Genomic DNA, 20558 nt, shown 5'->3' on the forward strand with positions numbered 1-20558 from the left:
ACATTCCTCTACCATCTATTGTTCACTTACCTTAAAATTGTTCTCTGCATACATTCAGAACTGCATAAGGCAGTTGTTATAATTTTTGCTCACACTGAAAACCTGATTCTGAAAACTTAAGAGGAGAAGGGAAATCTATCGTATTTCCCCAAATGTTTGCTTACATTGTTCTTTATTCTTTGCAGATGTTCCATTTCTTCTTTTATGATTTCTTTTCTGTTCAGAGAACGTCCCTTACTCATTCTCTTCGAGCAGGTCTGCTGGCTGCCGGTTGTCTTAATTTCCCATTATATGAGACTATCTTGATTTCCTCTTCATTCCTGAACGGTATCTGTGTTGGATACGGGATTCCGGGTTGATGGTTCTTCTCTTTCAGCTTCTGGGATGGAAGTCTAGGCTCATCCTTCAGGCTGTGCTGAAGGGGAGCTGGTGGGAGCTGGTGGGAGCACGAGTGGGCTACAGTTTTTGGTTTTGGGTTTTTTTGTCTGGCTGGAGTAAAATGGTTATTGCCCAAAAGTTTTCTGTCTTGCTAGTTGCCCCCTTCCCGGTCCTTTGGCAGAAAGAGTAGGCTGTTGTTTGCAATCCTGGCTGTTTCTGGGTTGCAAGATTCTTCACTCCAAGACCGGGACATAAGACAGAAAGAAAAACTCAGGAAACTCACCGCTCTGTTATTCCTTGCGTCCCAAGCTCCCTAGCCAGTCTTCTTATATTTGCTTTCAGCTGTTCTTAACAGGAGGAATAGATGGAAACGTGTCTACTCCGTCTTTCTGGAAGTGGAAGTCTCGAGTAGTGGCTTTTATCGCTGTAAGCACTGTGCACCTTAATGTTGCTAAGCTTGCGGAACGACAACTTTTTCCTCCGAGACAAATGTAAGGGTGAGCATGTAGGAGGAAAACCAGTACCATCTTGAGATGATATATTCCACTGCTTCTCATACTTTGCCTGATCACAGGGCCACCAGGCCAGCAGAGTCACATCTAGAGGAGAAATGAGACCGACAGTTGTCTGAGAAGAGCAGGGTCAGAGTTAAGAGGTCTGTTTTTCAAAGAGTGAGAGACTTAACTTTGCTTTTTAAAAGAAAGCTTTCCCCGCCCCCCCTTCCATTCTGGGTCGTCATGATTAAAACACAGTCAGAATAGGCTTTTCTGGACAAAGTTATGTTAGGAGGGTAATGGATTTTCAGTTGGACAATGAATGCTACAGTCATTATTTTTAGGTAAGTCCATTACAATGATATATTGACCAGTGAGTTAATCAAAGACCGTATGTAAACATGAATACTACAGAGCAATACGGTTCCTGCCTCGTATATATTTGTTTATTTGTTCAACATTTATTCAGTGTCTGTGAAGACCTCTTTTCAAAAAAGGTGACTCTTCAAAGATCGTTCAGGGGCGCCTGGGTAGCTCGGTTGGTTAAGCATCCGACTTCGGCTCAGGTCGTGATCTCACGGTCCGTGAGTTTGAGCCCCGCGTCGGGCTCTGGGCTGACAGCTCAGAGCCTGGAGCCCGCTTCGGATTCTGTGTCTCCCTCTCTCTCTGACCCTCCCCCGTTCATGCTCTGTCTCTCTCTGTCTCAAAAATAAATAAACATTAAAAAAAATTTTTAAAAAAAAAGATCGTTCAGTATTTTCTGGGGTGATTAAACATTTTTGAGACTAGAGAGAGGTTTTATTTACACACCAGTGTGAATGTGCCAAATGCCAACGAATTGAAAACACTAAGACGGTTGTTTGGATATGAATTTCACGTAACTTAAAAAACAACAACTAAATATAATACATGATCTTAGACTGGATCCTATATCGGAAGAAAAAAAGTGCTCAAGGGGCCCAACTGTTGAGCCAGTTGACAACATTGGCCTGTGGACAGCAAATTACTATTTCAACATGAAATATTCTGAAGCCTCTAAATGTATTCTAGTTATCTAAGAGGGCCCCATTATTCTCAGGAAATCCAGAGTAAGGTACTTGGGGCAAAGGGGCCTGAATGATGCCACTTGCATGTAAATGCTTCAGAAAAAAAACATGTACGTGCAGAGAAGAAAAAGGATATGGCACATGAAGCAAAATGTTCCCGGTGGGTGACTTTGAGCAAGGAGTACACGGTCGTATTCTTACAACTTTTGGTGAGCTCGAAACTTTCCAGACAAAAAGCTTTTCCAAAGACACGCACGCCACTTTTGGGGGTTTCCCGTGGAGCTCGCGGTGAAATCCAGCCTCCCGGCTGGGACCAGAGAGCCCACGGGCTCTGACTTCCACACCTGTCTGGCCTCACCAGCGCTCTGCAACGTGCTGCCACCACCCTGGCCGCATTTCTGCCGCAGACCGCTGTCCCCTCTCCTCCGACGCTTGGCACAGCTGGCCCCCTCTCTCGGCCCAGGTGTGGCCTGCTTGGGGCGACTCTCTCTGCTCTGACCCATCTAAAGAAAGCCTCCCTGGGGGCGCCTGAGTGGCTCAGTCGGTTGAGCGTCCGACTTCGGCTCAGGTCATGATCTCACGGTCCGTGAGTTCGAGCCCCGCGTCGGGCTCTGTGCTGACAGCTCGGAGCCTGGAGCCTGTTTCAGATTCTGTGTCTCCCTCTCCCTCTGCCCCTCCCCCGTTTGTGCTCTGTCTGTCTCTGTCTCAAAAATAAATAAACATTAAAAAAAAAAAGAAAGCCTCCCTGACCTGCACCCTCTGTTACTGGGTTTATTTCATCAGACAGCTAAATCGCATGATGGCATTATCCTATTAATTTATTTATCTACTGTTCGTTGTCTCCCTGCCATGGTTGGAATTTGAGCGTTGGGAGGCAGGAAATCTGGCACACTTGAATCTTCAACCCTAGAACAATGCCCAGCACCCTGGCGGTGCTCAGTTGTGTGATTGAAAGAACAGGTCTCACAGTTGCTAGGTCTTAGAAAGGGAAATGAACACGCGTAAAAGAGCACGGAGCGAGTCGTGCCCTTGAACCCCACTCTCCTGCTCCTAATGTACTCAAACACACTCGCACCTCCCCTCCCTGCTTCTGAACCCCAACCAGCCCTCAGCTGGTCTCCTGTCCCTGGGTCTACTCCTGCGATGACAGCATTCTTCACGTTCCTTAGCCCTCTTCCTTGCTAGCTTGCGGCTCCCTCTCCCCAGGTGTTGGTCAGTTACTCATCTACTCCCTAGCTTCCGTGTGTGTGTGTGTGTGTGTGTGTGCGCGCGCGCTTCAACCACAGCCTCGCTCTTAATTCCAGACGGTGTATTCCCAATTGCCCATTGGATCATCTTCCAGACCCCCTCGAACTCTGCCTCCTTAAACCTAAATGCATCGCCCTCCCCCCCCATACTGCACCTCCTCCTGTATTTCCCCGCGTGACTGCTGGCAACATTTATGTCTCAATGCCATCACTACCTTGCTTAGACCCGTTTCCTCCTTCTCGTTGGTGTGCCGCACAGTATCACTACCTAGTCCTACCCACCATCCCTTCTTGATCGCCCGTTGTTACTGTTTTTTACCCCGTCTTCCTTCTCCTGTTCTCTTGTTCCTCCCATACCCACTTCCAGGGTTACTTTCCTAAAAGTAGCTGGCGGATCACTACTCTCCCCTGTTCGGAAACCTGTGCTAGGTCCCCTTTATTTCGGAATAAAGTCCCAACTTCACAGTGTGCCGTTCAGCGCCCTCCACACTCTGCTCCCAAACCGTCTCCCCGAATACATGTCCCACGGTAGCACTCCAGCATCCCACACGCTAGGGTTCAGCTGTCCTGGTTTCCTTACACTCCCCTGACTTGCCGAGTGCCCTGTGGCTTCTGTGCCTTCGCATTGATCGCCCGTCTTCCAATGGAAAACCCCTTCATCCTTCAAGATTCAATCAAAATATACTTTCTCCTCCATGAAGCCTTTCTGAATCCAAGACTGAATCATTTTTTTCTTCTCCCTTCTCACGACGTAGTACTCCTTGCTTTTTTAGCTATTAGGTCCCTCGTCCTGGCACAACGATTAGTTACTTACCTCTCTGTTTCTGTAGACTTTGAGCTCATGGAGGTTGGAAGCATGCATTATTCACATTTACAGCCTTCACAGGCTATGGTGCACAAAGGGTCTGTACCGTGTTGATAATGAACTCTCGACGGTCTTTGAGCCCACTCACCTGGCACCTGTTTACTGCCTGGAAAGTTAGCTCCTTGCGTACATATCTTATCTCTCCAGGAGACTGGAAACTTAGCTATGTTCACCTCCATATTTCCACATCACATATCGCCGTGCCTTACGATGAAGGTGTTATATGAATGACTGAAGGGTAAGTCAGTAATGCATTTTAGAGTAGCAGGAGACAAAATTACTAAGCAAGTTTACGATCCAGCCTCACCATTTAAAAATTTTTAAGTTTATTTATTATTTTGAGAGACGAAGCAAGAGAGAGGGCAGGGGAGGGGCAGAGAGACAGAGGGCGAGAGAGAGAGAATCCCAAGCAGGCTCCGCACCATCAGCACAGAGCCCGACGTGGGACTCAAACTCATTGAACCATGAGATCATGACTTGGACTGAGAGTCAGGCACTTGAACGACTGAGTCACCACCACCCAGGCACCCCCAGCCTCACCATTTTAAACAATCTCTCTCTGATGAACATGCGGTGAGTCAAGTCGTCTCCCACAGAATGGGTTTGCATCTGAGTGTGGATATTTGAATGCGCGTGCAAATATATGTCACCATGAGATACGTCCTGATAATCTGTGAATCAGATTTTTTGTAAACCGCATGTACCACAGAAGACTTCAGATAGTTACTGCCAATCCTTTGGGGGCAGCAGAACATTTTTGAATACATTTCAATTTTCACGTATGAGTTCGCGTAAACAGTATTCCAAAATATTTGGCGAGCCAACGCACGTCTCCGCGTGCACTGTCTCTCGTAAGATCCCTCTTGACGTTTCTTGGAAAATCAAGATAACAGAAAAATGACTCTCAACTTTTCTCCCTTGTTCTCCCCCTGTAGAGAATTTTAGTAGGCCAACAGAGGAACTAAATATTTCTGCTCTCGGTAACGAGGAGGGAAATGAGGAAGTCTGTAACCTCGCTAGTGGTGTCATATTGAAAAACTTGTCGCCTCCAGCATCATTAAAAGGTAAAGACAATTTGCGTATTTGCTTTCCAGGACCTAGACTCCCCTTTTTCGTTCTCGAGGACAACTGCGTAAAAGGGAGAAAGGAAGGTCATCATAGACTGATGACGGTTGTCTGTTTTGTGCTGCCCCGAGCAGTCGAAGTCTCCACGGTGGGCTTCGCCTCCCTGCTTCTAATTTGGAGAGTTACCTGCTCCCCTGTGCAATTTCTGGAAGCTGACTTGAACAAAGTTTTGTTCAACCGCATGAAAGAATGAAGCGTAATGCATTTTTCATTAAACCAACGCCACGTAACGAGAGAGAAAATCTAATCCTGTAGCTTTTGCTGCCATTTACTTTTAAAAGACATGATGAGCCGTGGACTTTATATCCAAGCTCTGTTATTACTCTTTTAAAGAAAAATGGCTTTCAAGCAACGTTCTGGTGTAACTGGGGCTCCAACCCATGCCATCTATAAATAACTGGAAAGGTTTTGAAGGGTGACCTAGGGACACCTCAAGGTCCTCAGTCTTCCCAAAGCATCATTTGTTTCTTCCGCTAGGTCTACCAAAGTAGGAAGGTGGACTGGCTTGCCTTCTACGGTGTTCTGTGGGCAAGTTGAGAAATGCAGATTTTGTCCCACTGCAGGTGATGTAATAGCAGGACATCCTGGTAGAAATGTTCGGGAAGCCAATGTGACCGTGACACCTGAGCTTAGATGAGAAGCCGGGATTCAAGCTCAGAGCTCTCTGGCACTTGGTCGTGAGCATAGAGGTGGTAGTAATAGGCTGTCACAGGAAAGAAGGAGTCTCTGGGCAGGTGGAGAGGAGGCTTGGTGCTGGGAGGAGGGTGAGTCAGTGACGAGGACAGACAAGGGCCCGCTGGAGAGGCCAACCCAGCTCGTGGATGACAGGCTCTCACCTCCGACCACTGTGGCCCACCATGACCTCTCCTCTCCTCACAAACCCTGTCACGCTTTTGCGCCAGATCAGAACACCGCGACATCAGTCTTATGCCGATCGGGCCGTCATGCCGGGCGTGTTTCCGACGCCGGCACCTGCCTCTCTCGTACCCCCAGCGCATGCTGTCTGTGGTGTAGACACCAGGCAGATCCCTCATTTGGTTTCGCGTGGCCGGGGTTGCGTGAAGCGAGCACGGTAGAGCAGGACGGCTGTCCACCCGTGGGCGGTATTTGCTCCGGACGAGTGACTGGTTCCCTACTGTGTGGCTTTTCACCTGCAGAAATCTCTCTGGTTCAGCTGGATAGCATGAGTCTCTCCCACCAGATGTTGGTGAGATGCGCGGCCATTATCGGCCTGACCTTCACCACGGAGCTGTTGTTCGAGGTTCTCCCTTGTTGGAACATGAAGATGATGATCAAGGCCCTGGCCACTCTGGTGGAATCCAACATCTTCGATTGCTTCCGGAACGGCAAGGAGCTCCGAATGGCTCTAAGACAGAACGCGGCCTCGTTTGAGGTCAACTATCGCTCCCTGTCTCTGCAGCCCAGTGAAGGGCTGGGTGAGTAGATCCGGGAGGCAACCCACATCTCCTCTTTGCCCGGTCAGAGGGCTGACGTGCAAGGTAGCAGGGCTGGGGGGGCTGATCCGCCGCCTTTCTGTTCGTCCCAGCCCACGGTGAGGAGGAAGAGCTCCGCGAGCTGGAAAGCGAGGTGATCGAGTGCCACATCATCCGATTCTGCAGGCCTATGATGCAGAAGACGGCCTATGAGCTGTGGCTGAAGGACCAGAAGAAAGCCATGCACTTGAAGTGTGCCCGCTTTTTAGAGGAAAACGCCCACAGGTGTGACCACTGCCGAAGCGGCGACTTCATCCCCTGTCACCACTTCACGGTGAACATTCGGCTCAACACTTTGGACCTGGATACTATTAAGAAGATGGCCAAGTCCCGCGGATTTACAAGTAAGACTTACTTTATTCCCCGTTAGTTCTAACTACCCCTGGGGTGGGGGGGGGGGGGGCGCGGGGGCGGCCGAGTCCAGCGGGAACCGTCTTGCTGTGAGACTGTCAGAGGGGGTTTGGGGATCAGGACTCTGGTGAAACAGGGCGCAACCAGAGCTCAAAGGAAAATATCCAGAGGGATAAAGCTGACCCAGCTTAATTCACACCAAGGGATGGAATAGAAGGTTCGGTGGGGGGGTCAAGGGGGGGGCCGGGTCTCACGCGTTGAAGCAGAAACAGGAGCAAGAGGGAGGAGTGTTTCTCAGCAGGCAAGAATGCTGTTGCTTTGTCAGGTCTGAAACAAGCTTCCAGCGGAGAAAGAATGCGAGTGGGGTAGAATTACGCAGGGCTAAGCGGGTCAGGATGCCAGAAAAGGGGGCTCCCGCTCAGGGCAGGGGTTCAAGGCCATCTGTGAAGCAAAAGCGAGGAAGTTACCATCTGATAGCACAAGTCAGCCACGCGATCTGGGGAAACACAGGTTTCCAGGGGCAAAAGGGACCAAGGACTCTGGTACCGTAGGCATGATGGATGTGAGGCCAAGGGTCGCAACCCCAATTCCAGCCCCCCTCGTGGGTGACCAGGGAGAACTGGTGGGCTACATGTCTTAGCTAAAGCCTTGGTGACTGTGGCTAAACCCGGTGAGGAAACCAGAGGCTTAAAAGCGCAGGATTCCTATCTTTTGTGGATATTACACACTAGGAAGAAATGTATGGCAAGTGCCCAGCACAGAGTAGCTACAAAAGAAATATTTATTTATTTATTTTTAATGTTTATGTATTATTTTTGAGGGAGAGAGAGACAGAGCGCAAGTAGGGGAGGGGCAGAGAGAGAGGGAGACGTAGAATCCGAAGCAGGGTCCCGGCTCCGAGCTGTCAGCGCGGAGCCCGATGACGCGGGGCCCGAACTCAACAAGTATTGAGATCACGACCTGAGCTGAAGTGGGACGTCTAACTGACCGAGCCACCCAGGCGCCCCATAATCACCTTTAAGAAGGACTCGGGGAACCAGCTGGCAGCAGGCAATGGGTCAATCCGAGCGGTTGGTTTTGAGCAGGCGGCTAGCGTCGTCGGAGAAAGCAACTTCATTCATTTTGGGGGTTCTCTAACGTAACCCAGCAGTTTTGCTCCGGCGATTCTGTGACCAGAAAAAAACTTCCGAAAAGTTTTACGACAGAAACAATGATCCCAAGACCCAGTGTCCCACACGCTTTCAATAGTACTTCTCAGGGACAAACACCTTGACTTAACTGTTCTCTTCAGTCATTGCCTCCATATACGAAATGGTGTGTTTATACAGCTTGTTTAAAACTCAAATTCTGACGTTATCTGTTTTCTTCCTACTGTGGCCAGCAGATACAGCAGGCCAGGGTGAGGACTTACCACTGTCCCGTTCCTCCTCAGGACATCTCCCCCATTATCATTATCCCCGTACATTGTCATCATTAGATAAATCCTTACGAAGACTGCATAAATGCTATTCATTACAGAACCAAGTAATATACTTGGTGAATATACCAAGTGAATACAGTTCTCTTTTTTTAAATTTTTTTACCTTCATTTATTTTTGAGAAACAGAGTGAGACAAAGCATGAGCGGGGGAGGGGCAGAGAGAGAAGGAGACACAGAATCTGAAGCAGGCTCCAGGCACAGAGCCCGACGCGGGGCTCGAACCCACGAACTGTGAGATCATGACCTGAGCCGAAGTCGGATGCTCAACCGACTGAGCCACCCAGGCGCCCCTGTGAATACGGTTCTTAATGAAAGTTTATTTTTCCTCAAGTTTCTAGGATAATCTTTTTTTTTTTTTTTTTTGCAACGTCTTCTTGATAATATCCTGTCTGTCGTGATTGGGTCCTCTGTTCATTACCCTTGAACCTTATGCCTGTAGATAATACCCGGTAAAGGACATACAGTTAACCCTTGAACAGCATGGGTTTGAACTGCGCAGATTCACTTCAGATTTTTTTCCAATAAATACAGTCCGGTACTACAAATGTATTTTCTCTTATGATTTTTTAAATGGTATTTTCTTGGGCACCTGGGTGGCTCAGTCGGTAAGCGTCCGACTTCAGCTCAGGTCATGATCTCACGGTTTGTGAGTTCAAGTCCCGCATCGGGCTCTGTGCTGACAGCTCAGAGCCTGGAGCCTGCTTCGCATTCTGTGTCTCCCTCTCCCTCTGCTCCTGCCCCACTCACACTCTGTCTCTTTCTCAAAAATAAATAAACATTAAAAAAATTTAAAAAAATAAATAATATTTTCTTTTCTCTAGTACTTTATGGCAAGGCTACAGTATATAATACAGAAAACAGAAATATGGTAATCAGTTTTAGATTATCAGTAAGGCTTCTTCTGGTCAACAGTAGGCTGTTAAGGTTTTGACAAGTCAAAAGTTATGTGTGAATTTTCAACTGCTGGGGGTGGGGAGGGGTCGGCGTCCCAAAACCCTTCTGTTGTTCAAAGGTCAGCTGTAATTGGAAGAGGTTCAAAGACATGGCATTAGGTGTCGATTAGAGAGGGAGGAAGTTGATTCTCTTTTCAGTTTTCTCTCTGTCCTCAAGTCCTTCTTGAACGCTGTTATTTTCATGAGTCTTGATCCCCAAAGATCTTTCTCCGGGGCTCCGTCCTTCAGGTCGCTCTACCTACTTCATCAATGACCACTCTTCTTGCTCCTTTGTCTTCCAAACGTGTTGAAATCCCATCCACCAGGGGCGCCTGGGTGGCTCAGTCGGTTGAGCGCCCCCGACTCTGGCTCAGGTCATGATCTCACAGCTTGTGAGTTCGAGCCCCGCGACAGGCTTCAGATTCTGTGCCTCCCTCTCTCTCTGCCCCAACTCACTCGCGTTCTGTCTCTGTCTCTCTCAGAAACAAATAAACATTAAAAAAATGTTTAAAAAATAACAAAATTAATAAATTAAAAAAAAGAGCATTCTCTTGTGGAGAAGCAGACGATGGAGAAAAAAATTTAATAAAGAAGTAAAATCTATAGGATGTCACAAGGGGTAAATCCCATCCCAAGGAAGAAAACTGAAAAGAATATTAGTTAGGGCCAGGGGGATTAGGAATGTAGAGCCATTGGGAAGCCTTCATTGAGAGGTGAGATTCCTAGAAAGATGAAGGAAATGAGGGATTTTGTCTCAGGGTTGGTGAGGGAGAGCATCCAGGCAGGGTATAGACAGCACAAAGGCCCCAAGACAGGAATTGATCCCTTCTATTTTATACATTGTGGGTTTGTGCTTTTAAAATGTATTTTATTCTCATTTTAATGGGGTAAAATTGTCGTAGACCCGGAGGTACAGGAGAGAAACAAAAGAGTTCAATCTGTCACCTTGAAGCTGAGGTCTTATTTCCAGGTCTTTGAAACCCCGAGATGAGCAAGTGATATCTTGGCTTTTCTCCCTCTGAGAACCTACAAGCATTTTGTGTATATTTTTTCCTTTAAAAAAAAATTTTTTTTTAATCTTTGTTTTTGAGAGAGAGACAGCATGTGAGCAGGGGAAGAGCAGAGAGAGAGGGGGACACAGAATCCGAAGCAGGCTCCAGGCCCTGAGGTGTCAGCACAGAGCCTGACGCGGGGCTCGAACTCACAAACTGTGAGATCATGACCTGAGCTGAAGTCGGAAGCTCAACTGACTGAGCCGCCCAGGCGCCCCTATGTTTTTTCCTTTCGATTTTGACATCTTCTCTTTGAATAGGGAACTTTTTTTTTTAATTTTTTTTAACGTTTTATTTATTTTCGAGACAGAGAGAGACAGAGTATGAACGGGGGAGGGGCAGAGAGAGAGGGAGACACAGAATCCAAAGCAGGCTCCAGGCTCTGAGCCATCAGCCCAGAGCCCGACGCGGGGCTCAAACCCACGGACTGCGAGATCGTGACCTGAGCTGAAGTCAGCCGCTTAACCGACTGAGCCACCCAGGCGCCCCTGAAGTAGGGAACTTTTAATAAAATATTTCCTTCATATGTGAAGAAAATTGAGAACAGTAAATAATATGATTCACCTGAGGGGTAGATGATATAATGACAAAAAACATATCTTGTATTCCCCAACTTTGTTTCTCCTTTTTAAAGTTTTTTCGTGTTTATTTATTTATTTTGAGAGGGGGAGAGAGAGCACGCACATGCATAGAGTTGGGGAGGAGCAGGGAGAGAGAGAGAGAGAGAGAAGAGAGAATCCCAAGTAGGCCCCACACTGTCAGGAGAGCCCAGCCGGGGGCTTGAACTCACTCACTGTGAAATCACCTGAGCCAAAATCAGCAAGTCAGATGCTCAACCGACTGAGCCACCAGGCACCCCTCCCCAACTTTGTTTCCTTTTCTAGCCAATATTGCTTGTCTCTGCATCTCCTTCTATCACTATTACAATTTGAAACATAAAAAAATAGAGACATGTTGGGGCGCCTGGGTGGTTCAGTCTGTTAAGCGTCCAACTCTTGACTTCAGCAGTCATGATCTCACAGTTTGTGAGATCAAGCCCCATGTTGGGCTCTGTGCTAGCAGCACGGAACCTGCTTAGAATTCTCTCCCTCTCTCTCTCTCTGTCCCCCATGTGTGCACACGTGCACTCTCTCTCAAAATAAATAAACTTTAAAAATATATGTGTGTGTGTGTGTGTGTGTAGATGTTGATGGAGGAATAGCATTTTATTTTTCTTTTTTATGTTTTTCAACAAATGTGCATTTTATTCAGCAAATATTTATTGAGTATCTACTATGTGCTAGGCAGTGATCTAAGTACCAGGGGTATCATGCTACAAATGACAGATGTGTGGTGCGCCTGAGTGGCTCAGTCAGTTAAGCGTCCGACCTGAGCTCAGGTCATGATCTCATGGTTTGTGAGTTCGAGCCCCGCGTCGGGCTCTGGGCTGACAGCTCAGAGCCTGGAGCCTGCTTTGAATTCTGTGTCTCCCTCGCTCTCTGCCCCTCCCCCACTCGTGCTCTGTCTCTCTCTGCCTCAAAAATAAATAAACACTAAAAAACTATTTTTTTAAAATAAGATAAAAATGAGAGACATGTGCCTACTCTCATATATTCGAATTTTCATTAAGTCTGATGATAGACAATAAACAGATTAATTAATAAAACCATCAAAGGTCCTTATAGGCCTTGATAAAGAGTCTGAATTTTCTTTTAAGGGACTTGGAACACACTGGAGATGAATTAAAATTAGAATTAGTATGGGATGTATGTAACAAGGACCCAGGTGGAATGACCTAAATTTATTTACGGTTAAATTTATTTCTTTCTCATGTAAAATGTTTGTCTCGTCTCTGGGACTCGTCTAAAGGCTTCATGATCTTCAGAAACTCTTGGTCCACAAATGGCTGCTGGAGCTCCAACCATCATGTTTGCATTTAAGACTAGAGGAAGAGAAACCAAAAGAAATGAAAAGGATGCCCATGCCCTTTTAAGGACTCTTCTAGAAGTCCTACTGAGAACTTACATGGCTCTATCCCGTTGCAGGGAAGTAGCTGCCCTGAGTAGAATTGAGTTCTATTAGTAAGGAGAAAAGGGAGAATGGAGTTGCGATAGGAAAGCAACAGTTTCTGCCACAGAAATCTGAGTCATGTTTTTAAAAACTTGTTCTGAAAAAAATTAAAGTAAATAAATAAAAACGTATTCTGCCTTCTCTGTAGAAGACAGATTAAGGGGATAGGACTAGAAGGGAGATCAATTTTTCATACTTGTCCGGATAAAATTTGGTGGTGGACTGGGGCAGCACTTTAGTAAAGAAGTGTTTAGTAAGCACTTCAGGTGTGTTTTGAGGTAAAATTAATGGGACCTCCTGTTGGGCTAAATGGGGATAAATAAGGGAAAGAAAAGAATCAAGAATGCTGCCTAGGTTTTTTTGCCTTGAGAAAGCCGATATATGGCACTGAGACTTAGTAAGATCAGGAAAACGCAGGTGGATGTAGGCTTATGGAAGAGAGATTCAAGAGTTCTGTTTGGATCACGTTAAAGTTTTTTAATTAAAACATTTTTTTTTAATGTTAATTGATTTTTGAGACAGAGAGAGACAGAGCATGAGTGGGGGAGGAGCAGAGAGCGAGGGAGACACAGAATCCGAAGCAGGCTCCAGGCTCCGAGCTGTCGGCACAGAGCCCGATGCGGGGCTCGAACCCACAAACCCTGAGATCACGACCTGAGCCGAAGTCAGGCACTTAACCGACTGAGCCACCTGGGCACCCCAGATCATATTAATTTTTAAATGCCTGTTAGGCATTCAGACAAAAGTTGCCAAGGGAGCATCTGGGTATATGAGCCTGTAGTTAAGGGGAGATGTCAGGGTTTAGAGATTAAAAAATTGAAAGTCATTGGCATATGCATGGAATTTATAGTCGTGGGCAGACGAAATTACCCAGGAAAAATTTGTATAGAGAAAGGGGCCCAGGACCAAACCGAAGCTTACCAATGTTGCCAGGGGAGTAGGAGCCAGCAAAGTGGGCAGCCAATGAAGAAAGCAACCAGGGGAATGGTTGTTCCAAAAGCTGGCGAAAAGAGGGAGCGAGCGGTCAGCTGTATTTAGTGCTGCTGAGAGATGTGATAAGATGTAGACAAATACGTGACCTTTGGTTCTGGCCGCATGGTGGCCACCGGCAGCCACCGGTAACCTCCACGAGAACCGTTTTAGAGGAGTACAAGGAAAGAGGCCTAATTCAATGTACTCAGCTCTCGGTCGCTAGAAATACACTAACTGGCAACGTAGGAGGAGAGGTGGGCAAATTCTTCCTTACACAGTGTGAAAAGGATTGTGACCGAGGTCGGCACAGGGCACCCGTGAGTTGGGACACTAGATCTATGGTTGGGACACTAGATCTACGGCGACAAGGGCACAGAAGGCTTTTCAAAGGAAGGTGATGACTAGGGGCTTAAACTGCATTGTTAGAAATCAGAAGATAATAGCGGAGTTCGTGGGGGTCCGGAGCCGATGGCCAAGAAAGAATTCTTGAAGACATTCTTTGGTGCGAAAAAGTGATTTCAAAGCACAGGGACAGGACCTCTGGGCAGAAAGAGCTGCCCCAGAACCATGAGGAGAGACTGGTTACATACTATGGGGATGGGGGCAGGGGTAAAGTCCAGGGGAAGTTTCCGATGAGATTTCCATATGCTAAAGGCAACTCACAGGCCACCAGAGGCCTAGCTATTGTCAGACTGAGGTTGTTTTTCCCTCTAGCAAAGGTTTAGCGTTAAGACAGTAGTGAGTTCCCGGAGAAACTGCCGGCCTCAGGTATGTGTCAGTGGGCTGCAGGTGGTAGGGAAATTTAATTTTATCTGCCATTTCCTTCTGCCTTTGTTCCCCACGTCCTGTAGACTGATGCATTTCCTTTGGGGCCAGGAGACCTAGGTGCTGGTCTTATTTCATCCCTAACAGATGATGTGAGACAAGTCCCTTCCCCTCTCTAGGGTTCCTCCTTCCTCCTACAGGGAGACGTGGCTACATCCAATCATCCTCATTTGTTTTCTGTTTTAAGATCATTACGGAAGTCTCCACTCTACTGGAGTCTGGATAGACGGAAGCTTTTTAAATTCAAGGTTGTCTGCCTTCGGGGTATACATTTCAATGTCTATGCTTCTCCACTACAGACAGATTGTTAATAAATCGTTTTAGTTGCTGCAGGATAAATTCGTTAAGATACGATTATCGTCTATAAAAAACCCCAACATTTCAGCGCCTTAACAGTGTCGGGGCCAAGGGCAATTCACCCCAAGATGGCCCACTTTGACATGAACATTATTTTGAGTTAAAAGCAATCTAAACCCAGCAGGTTGGGAAAAAGCTCTTCACCAGCCCCTCAACTAACTGCCTGCTTTAACAGGAAGAGAGCTATTGACGGAGATTCTTCCTTACCTGAGAAACTTATCTGCATAACAGGGCAACTTTTGTTTTCCAAACATAGCAAAAGGTCTTTCCCCTCCTTTGTACCCTCAGACCCCTAGCCTTCTCCTTAGCTCACAGAAGGCTCACGTTGCCTCACTGTCTTTAAAATTTCCATCCGGGTGGGTTCCCTACATGCACGCCAGTAATTTGAAAGCCAGGGACCCAGGTTCCTTCCGTTTTGCCCTTTTGCTATCCCTTAGCGTCTCACGATTATTTGCTTTCCTGTGGAAGGAAAGGGTGGAGGCGACACCAAACCATCTCAGCTCAGAGGCACCCGATATTACTTCTGCCATCATTCCATTTTAAATTAATCTATGCAGATTCACCTAAGATGAAACGGAGACTGACCGGGAAATGTAGTTCCTGGCAGGTCAGCAAGTAGTAGTGAGAGAGGAACAAGTCTTGGATGGACGCCAGACATTTCTGCCACACGGAACATTTCGCGACCCAGACGACTCATTTGTTTGTTTATTTTCTAGCTGAAGAAGAGATCACCTTCTCCAAAATAGAGATCCCTGAGAAATCTGAGCTATTTGCTGAAAACCTCAGGTACGGGCGTATGTAACTGTCCAGGAGGTGGGGCATAGACCGTTGTCACTGAGTTCAGGATCGTTGGGTCAGTTCTCGGGACCTCTCAGGTGCCAGTGGGGAAGTGTCGGCGTGTGTGTGTCTGGTGAGTTCCGTCCGTAGCATCTACGGTAGGTCTTCTTGCCTTGCTCTTTTCTTCATTGTTAAAGACAGTTTCCTATCAAAAACTCAGTGTGCCTCTAAGTTACGACTCCTATTTATTTCTCATTTGGACAGTCCTGAAGAAATAAAAGAAAAGATCTTGAGTTTCTTCGACATCGTTATAACAAAAATGAGGGCATCCGAGGAAGACATCATCCCTCTGGAGTCTTGCCAGTGTGAGGAGATCCTAGAGATGGTCATCATGCCTCTGGCCCACCATTTTGTGGCTTTGGGAGAAAACAACAAAGCCTTATATTACTTTCTAGAAATTGCATCCGCTTATCTCATGTTGGGTGATAATTACATGGTAAGGTGTTTCAACCCAGATCTCCGCCCACCCCCCCCCCCCCCAACCGAGCCTGAGACCACAGAGCCTGCAGGGAAATTCAAGGGGCTTTTTGAATTACTGCATGCTCTTGATTACCTGCCAGCACCTCTTTCCTCTGAAAATCACATTGCTTAGGAGGGAAAGGACCTGAGATTGAAAAATGAAAACGAGAACCAAGGAGCTCGCCCACTTTGGTCTTTGCGGAACTTGCGTTACATTATCACACATACCTTTAGACCCAACGCTGTGGTGTTTCTCCAGGATAGTTGTAAATAACAGTCTAGGGCAACACCCCCCCTGAAGCGTGGGGATGTGATGCGTGTGTAATGAAATAAAGAGAATTCGCTCTTCAGTGACTTGGGAAGCACTGAGCCGCATCAGGCCAAATAGGTTTCTTTACCGCAGATATTTCCGGGCCTTACCATGTCAGGATAGGCGGAAAACTCCCAGAGGGTCAGGCCGGTTCTGGGGCATACTGTGTTTCTCAAACTTCTTGGAACCTTAGATCTCTTTTCATAGAGCAGCTGGCTAGACGAACATTCCATAAACTCACTTCAGGAAATGCCCCTCTGACTCAGCCAGCTTCAGAAAGAGCTTCGCGTACCTGAGCAGACATGCCTGCAGGTCAAGTCCACGCTGCTGGTCTGTTCCACATTTATGGCTGCTTCTGATCACAGCAGCCTAATCGACCCTCGATGTTTGTAAAATGTAAAAATTAATCATTAAGAATGTTAGTAAGCCCCAGTGCTCTCAGGATTTATGTTAAAGATGAAAGTCCCCAGGCATATTATGTGTGTGTGTGTGTGTGTATATATATATATATATATATATATATATATATATACACATACATATACATATATATACATGTACATATACATGTACATATACATGTACATATACATGTATATACATATATACATATATACACATATATATATGCAGCATCAAAAAAATGCATCAAAAATTTTTTAATGTTTATTTTTGAGAGACAGGGAGAGACAGAGCACGAGTGGGAGAGGGGCAGAGAAAGAGGGAGACACAGAATCTGAAGCAGGCTCCAGGCTCTGAGCTGTCAGCCCAGAGCTCGACACGGGGCTTGAACCCACAGACTGCAAGGTCATTACCTGAGCCGAAGTCGGACGCTTAACCGACCGAGCTTCCCAGGAGCCCCTATGGAATGCATTTTTATATACATTTACAGATGATAGGTAGATAGATAGATAGATGATGATGATAATGTTTGATAGATACATAGATACATAGAGAAAAGGGGGATATGGCCAGTGAGTCCCAGGAAGAGAAGGTTTAGGTAGCCTGGGGAGCCAATTTGCCAAGTCTGTGCAATACCCCCTTTTCAATCAGCAGGGAATAGGAATAGTCAGAAAGGCAATGACTGGACGCAGAGCCCAGGTACAAGGTACCCAGAATGTGCCATTGGTAGCCTCTCTCCCATCAAAAAAAATCTGGTAGGACCAGGGCTGGTGGCCAACTCATGTGTGCCTCTCTCCTGCCTTCCATTCAAACCCCTTTGGCTGTAGGAGACTTGAGGATACTGCCTTCCTTTATTTTACTCTTCAACTGTGCCCTTGACTTGGCACTCACAGGTACCAAGGCTGTCCCGTCTAACGATGTCATAGAAGGCTTAATTAAAATGTGGTGGGGGTTGTTGCTCAGGGCCTTCCCCGTCCCTTCCAAAGATGGCCCTGGCAAAGGACAGGGCGGGGGGGGGGGGGGGGGGGGGTGGATCCTAACTCATTCCCAAGGTAGAGACCAGCTCCTTGTGGATGTGGGGGGTGCCATGGGGGTAGGGGGTGGGTACATTGTTGGAAATCGGGCCATGGAATTACTCAGCGGAGGAAGCTGCCCAGATTCATCCCTCGGAGTGAGTGAGCCCGGGGACAAAGAGGGGCCCGGAGAGGCTGGCCGTCGGGCCCTTGCGGCCACCCCGCCGACCCGCCCCTCTGTGTCCCTGTGCCGGCTGCAGGCCTACATCTATTTGAATGAGGGGGAGAGGCTGCTGAGGACGCTCAAGAAAGACAAGTCCTGGAGTCACACTTTTGAGTCCGCCACCTTTCACAGCCTCAAAGGCGAGGTAAGAAGCCACTGGAAACACGAGCACGTGTTCTTCGTCCCTGGGGCGCTTCGGAGAAGCGGCACAGGTCAGCCCTGTACCTCCCGGCCGGTCCTCGCGCTTCTCACCCCTCCGCCCTCGCTTGCCAGCAAGGTCTCCCTTGACCTTGTGGTTGACGTCTTTACGAAATGCTTTCTTTAACGGACCGGGGCGGGTGAACACTTTCTCGGCGGCCGATGACGCACAGCAAAGACGCGATGAGACCTCCGGTCCCTCAGCCAGCCATCCTTCCAGGCATACATTTGTAAACATTTACGGTTCTGCCAGGGCGGGTTTTGTTCCTGGGCCTTAAGTTTGCCTTTTTGTTGAGAATCCCCCAAATACGTGTCGTTGGAACTTGCCGATGACGTCCAGGATCCCTGCTCTTTCTCCTTCCTCCCCCCGCCCCCCTCCCCTTGTCCCCTGCAGGTCTGTTTCAACATGGGCCAGATGGTGCTTGCCAAGAAAATGCTGAGGAAGGCCCTGAAGCTTCTCCACCGAATCTTTCCTTACAACTTAATCTCCCTGTTTCTCCAGACCCATGTTGAGAAAAACAGACACTTTTACTACCTAAATCAACAGGCCCAAGAGAGCGCACCTCCAGGGTAAGGGAAGGAGCTGGAAACAGCCGAAGGTCTCACTCCGCAGAGGGAGAGACCTGCACATGCTCCATCAGCGTCCAATGCCTGGGCCTCTAGGGGGCGCCAGAAGGCCGGGTGGCTCTGACCTAGCTCGCTGGTGCGGGCAGAGCCAGTAGGGGGAGGGCCTCCCAGGACAGGGCGGGGTGGCCCTGGAATATTTCACAGCAGCTTTTGTGAAAGGGAATTCAAGTGACAGAAACACCAGGAAGCCCTTTGCCAAGTGCCCTGCCCTACTCGGTCCCATCAGTGCCTCTGTGAAAGCTGCAAGCTCCCGGGGCCTCTGTCACAAGCCCTCTTCCATCCAGGAGGTACAGCCCTGGGTACTGTCCCTGCCCAAAACTAAAATAGCAGGTGCCCAAGGCATCTGCAGAGGACAAACTGCCACCCATCTGTGTATCCCGTTAGGGATGTGGGTTGCAATCGGGGGGAGGGGGGGTTGCAATGTGGGTTGACTGATGTATCCATCAGTCAAGATTAAACCATTAAGATTTGTACACTTCCACGCACGTCAGTTTTGCCTATAAAGAACTATAAAAAAAATAATGATGGTGGGGAGATAAACTGAGTAGGGGGACAGAATGCCTAGTTAAATTTGAAGTTCAGACGGACAAAGAATCACTTTTCTCGTGTACATCCGTCACGGAAAATGTTCAGGACGTTTGCAGTCTAAACAAATTATGTGTTGTGAATTGCAAATTGAACCGGGCATCCCACCCTTTCGTTCCCTAACTTTCACAAGCCTAGTTTACAGCCACTTGCGTGGAAGGAGCAGGAAGTGACCTGCACGAGGGAAAGGGGGGGGGTGGGGAGTGAAACATCTGAAGAGATGTTCGTTTCAAACCCCGCCCCCCAGAGGTTCTGACCTCAAAAAGGAGGACAAGAAGCAATGTTAATGCCAGAGTTTCCAGGGCCGTCATGAACGTCCCATGCTGTCCATGTTTCTTCCCAGGCTTTAAAAAATAATTTCCACCCCAGAATCAGCGTCATCAATGTCTAAATTGAAAGTACCTGGAATTCGTCTTTAAAACCTCCAGGATATCTCTGTCTTCCGCCTTTCTCGTCTTTATTTAAAATCTGCTTGTGGATAAATATTTCTAATTACATTTCGTTTTCTTGGTTTTGTTAAATCACTAATATTGCAGCCAACTGGCTCAGGTTCCCATCGTTATCATAGATAAAGGGGATCGTTGGCTACATTATCAGTTAAGTGGCTTGTCGAAGCCAAGACTGCGAACCCAAACATTCTTTGTAGGTCGTCATCCATCCTCCCCTTGAGTACCTCCAGCACGGGAGGCTCACCACCTCTCATGACGTTCCATTCCACTGTTGGAATGTGTCTTAGTCTGCTCAGGCTGTTGTAACAAAATAGCATCGACTGGGTGGCTTATAAAGAGTATACATCTATTGCTGAAGTCTGAGGCCGGAGTGCCGGCATGGTTGGGAGAGGGTTCTTTTCAGGGTGGCCGATTTCTTTTAGCTTCAGATGGTGGGAAGGGGCTGGAAAGCTCTGGAGTCTCTTTTATAAGAGCCCTGACCCCTTTTACGAGGGCTCATCTGCATGACCTAATTACATCCCAAAGGGCCCACCTACTGTCACCGTCACTTTGGGGGGGTTAGAATTCAACCTGCGAATTTGGTGGAGATGTATTCAGACCATAGCAGAGTGTGATCGTTAAAAAAATGCTCATTTCCTTCGTTGAGCTGACAGCCAGCTCCCGAGAGTAATGTTCAGTGGAGGAAATGACACACGAGAATGGCCAGGCTGGAAGTGGACAGAGCTGGCGTCCTGGCACAACCACGTTCTAGCCGTGTGGCTCTGAGTTAGTTACTTAGGCTGCCTGAGT

The 20558-nt window shown here is 47.6% G+C and overlaps 1 protein-coding gene across 5 annotated transcripts in view; it reads left to right on the top strand.

The window, feature by feature from the left end:
* Nucleotides 1-20558, top strand: part of ADCY10 (adenylate cyclase 10) — a 75412-nt gene that overhangs the window by 38928 nt on the left and 15926 nt on the right. For 4 of the 5 annotated variants that reach the window (XM_053209071.1, XM_015062305.3, XM_053209072.1 and 1 more), the window contains 7 exons: nt 4966-5094; nt 6313-6591; nt 6702-6992; nt 15383-15452; nt 15708-15939; nt 17948-18055; nt 18503-18678. In XM_053209071.1, coding sequence (XP_053065046.1) covers nt 4966-5094; nt 6313-6591; nt 6702-6992; nt 15383-15452; nt 15708-15939; nt 17948-18055; nt 18503-18678 — 1285 coding nt within the window. The remainder of the gene's footprint in view (nt 1-4965; nt 5095-6312; nt 6592-6701; nt 6993-15382; nt 15453-15707; nt 15940-17947; nt 18056-18502; nt 18679-20558) is intronic. The other variant, XM_053209073.1, reaches the window with a different exon arrangement.

Source organism: Acinonyx jubatus, chromosome E4 (assembly GCF_027475565.1).
Source record: "Acinonyx jubatus isolate Ajub_Pintada_27869175 chromosome E4, VMU_Ajub_asm_v1.0, whole genome shotgun sequence".
In the NCBI taxonomy this organism is placed as follows: Eukaryota; Metazoa; Chordata; class Mammalia; order Carnivora; family Felidae; genus Acinonyx; species Acinonyx jubatus.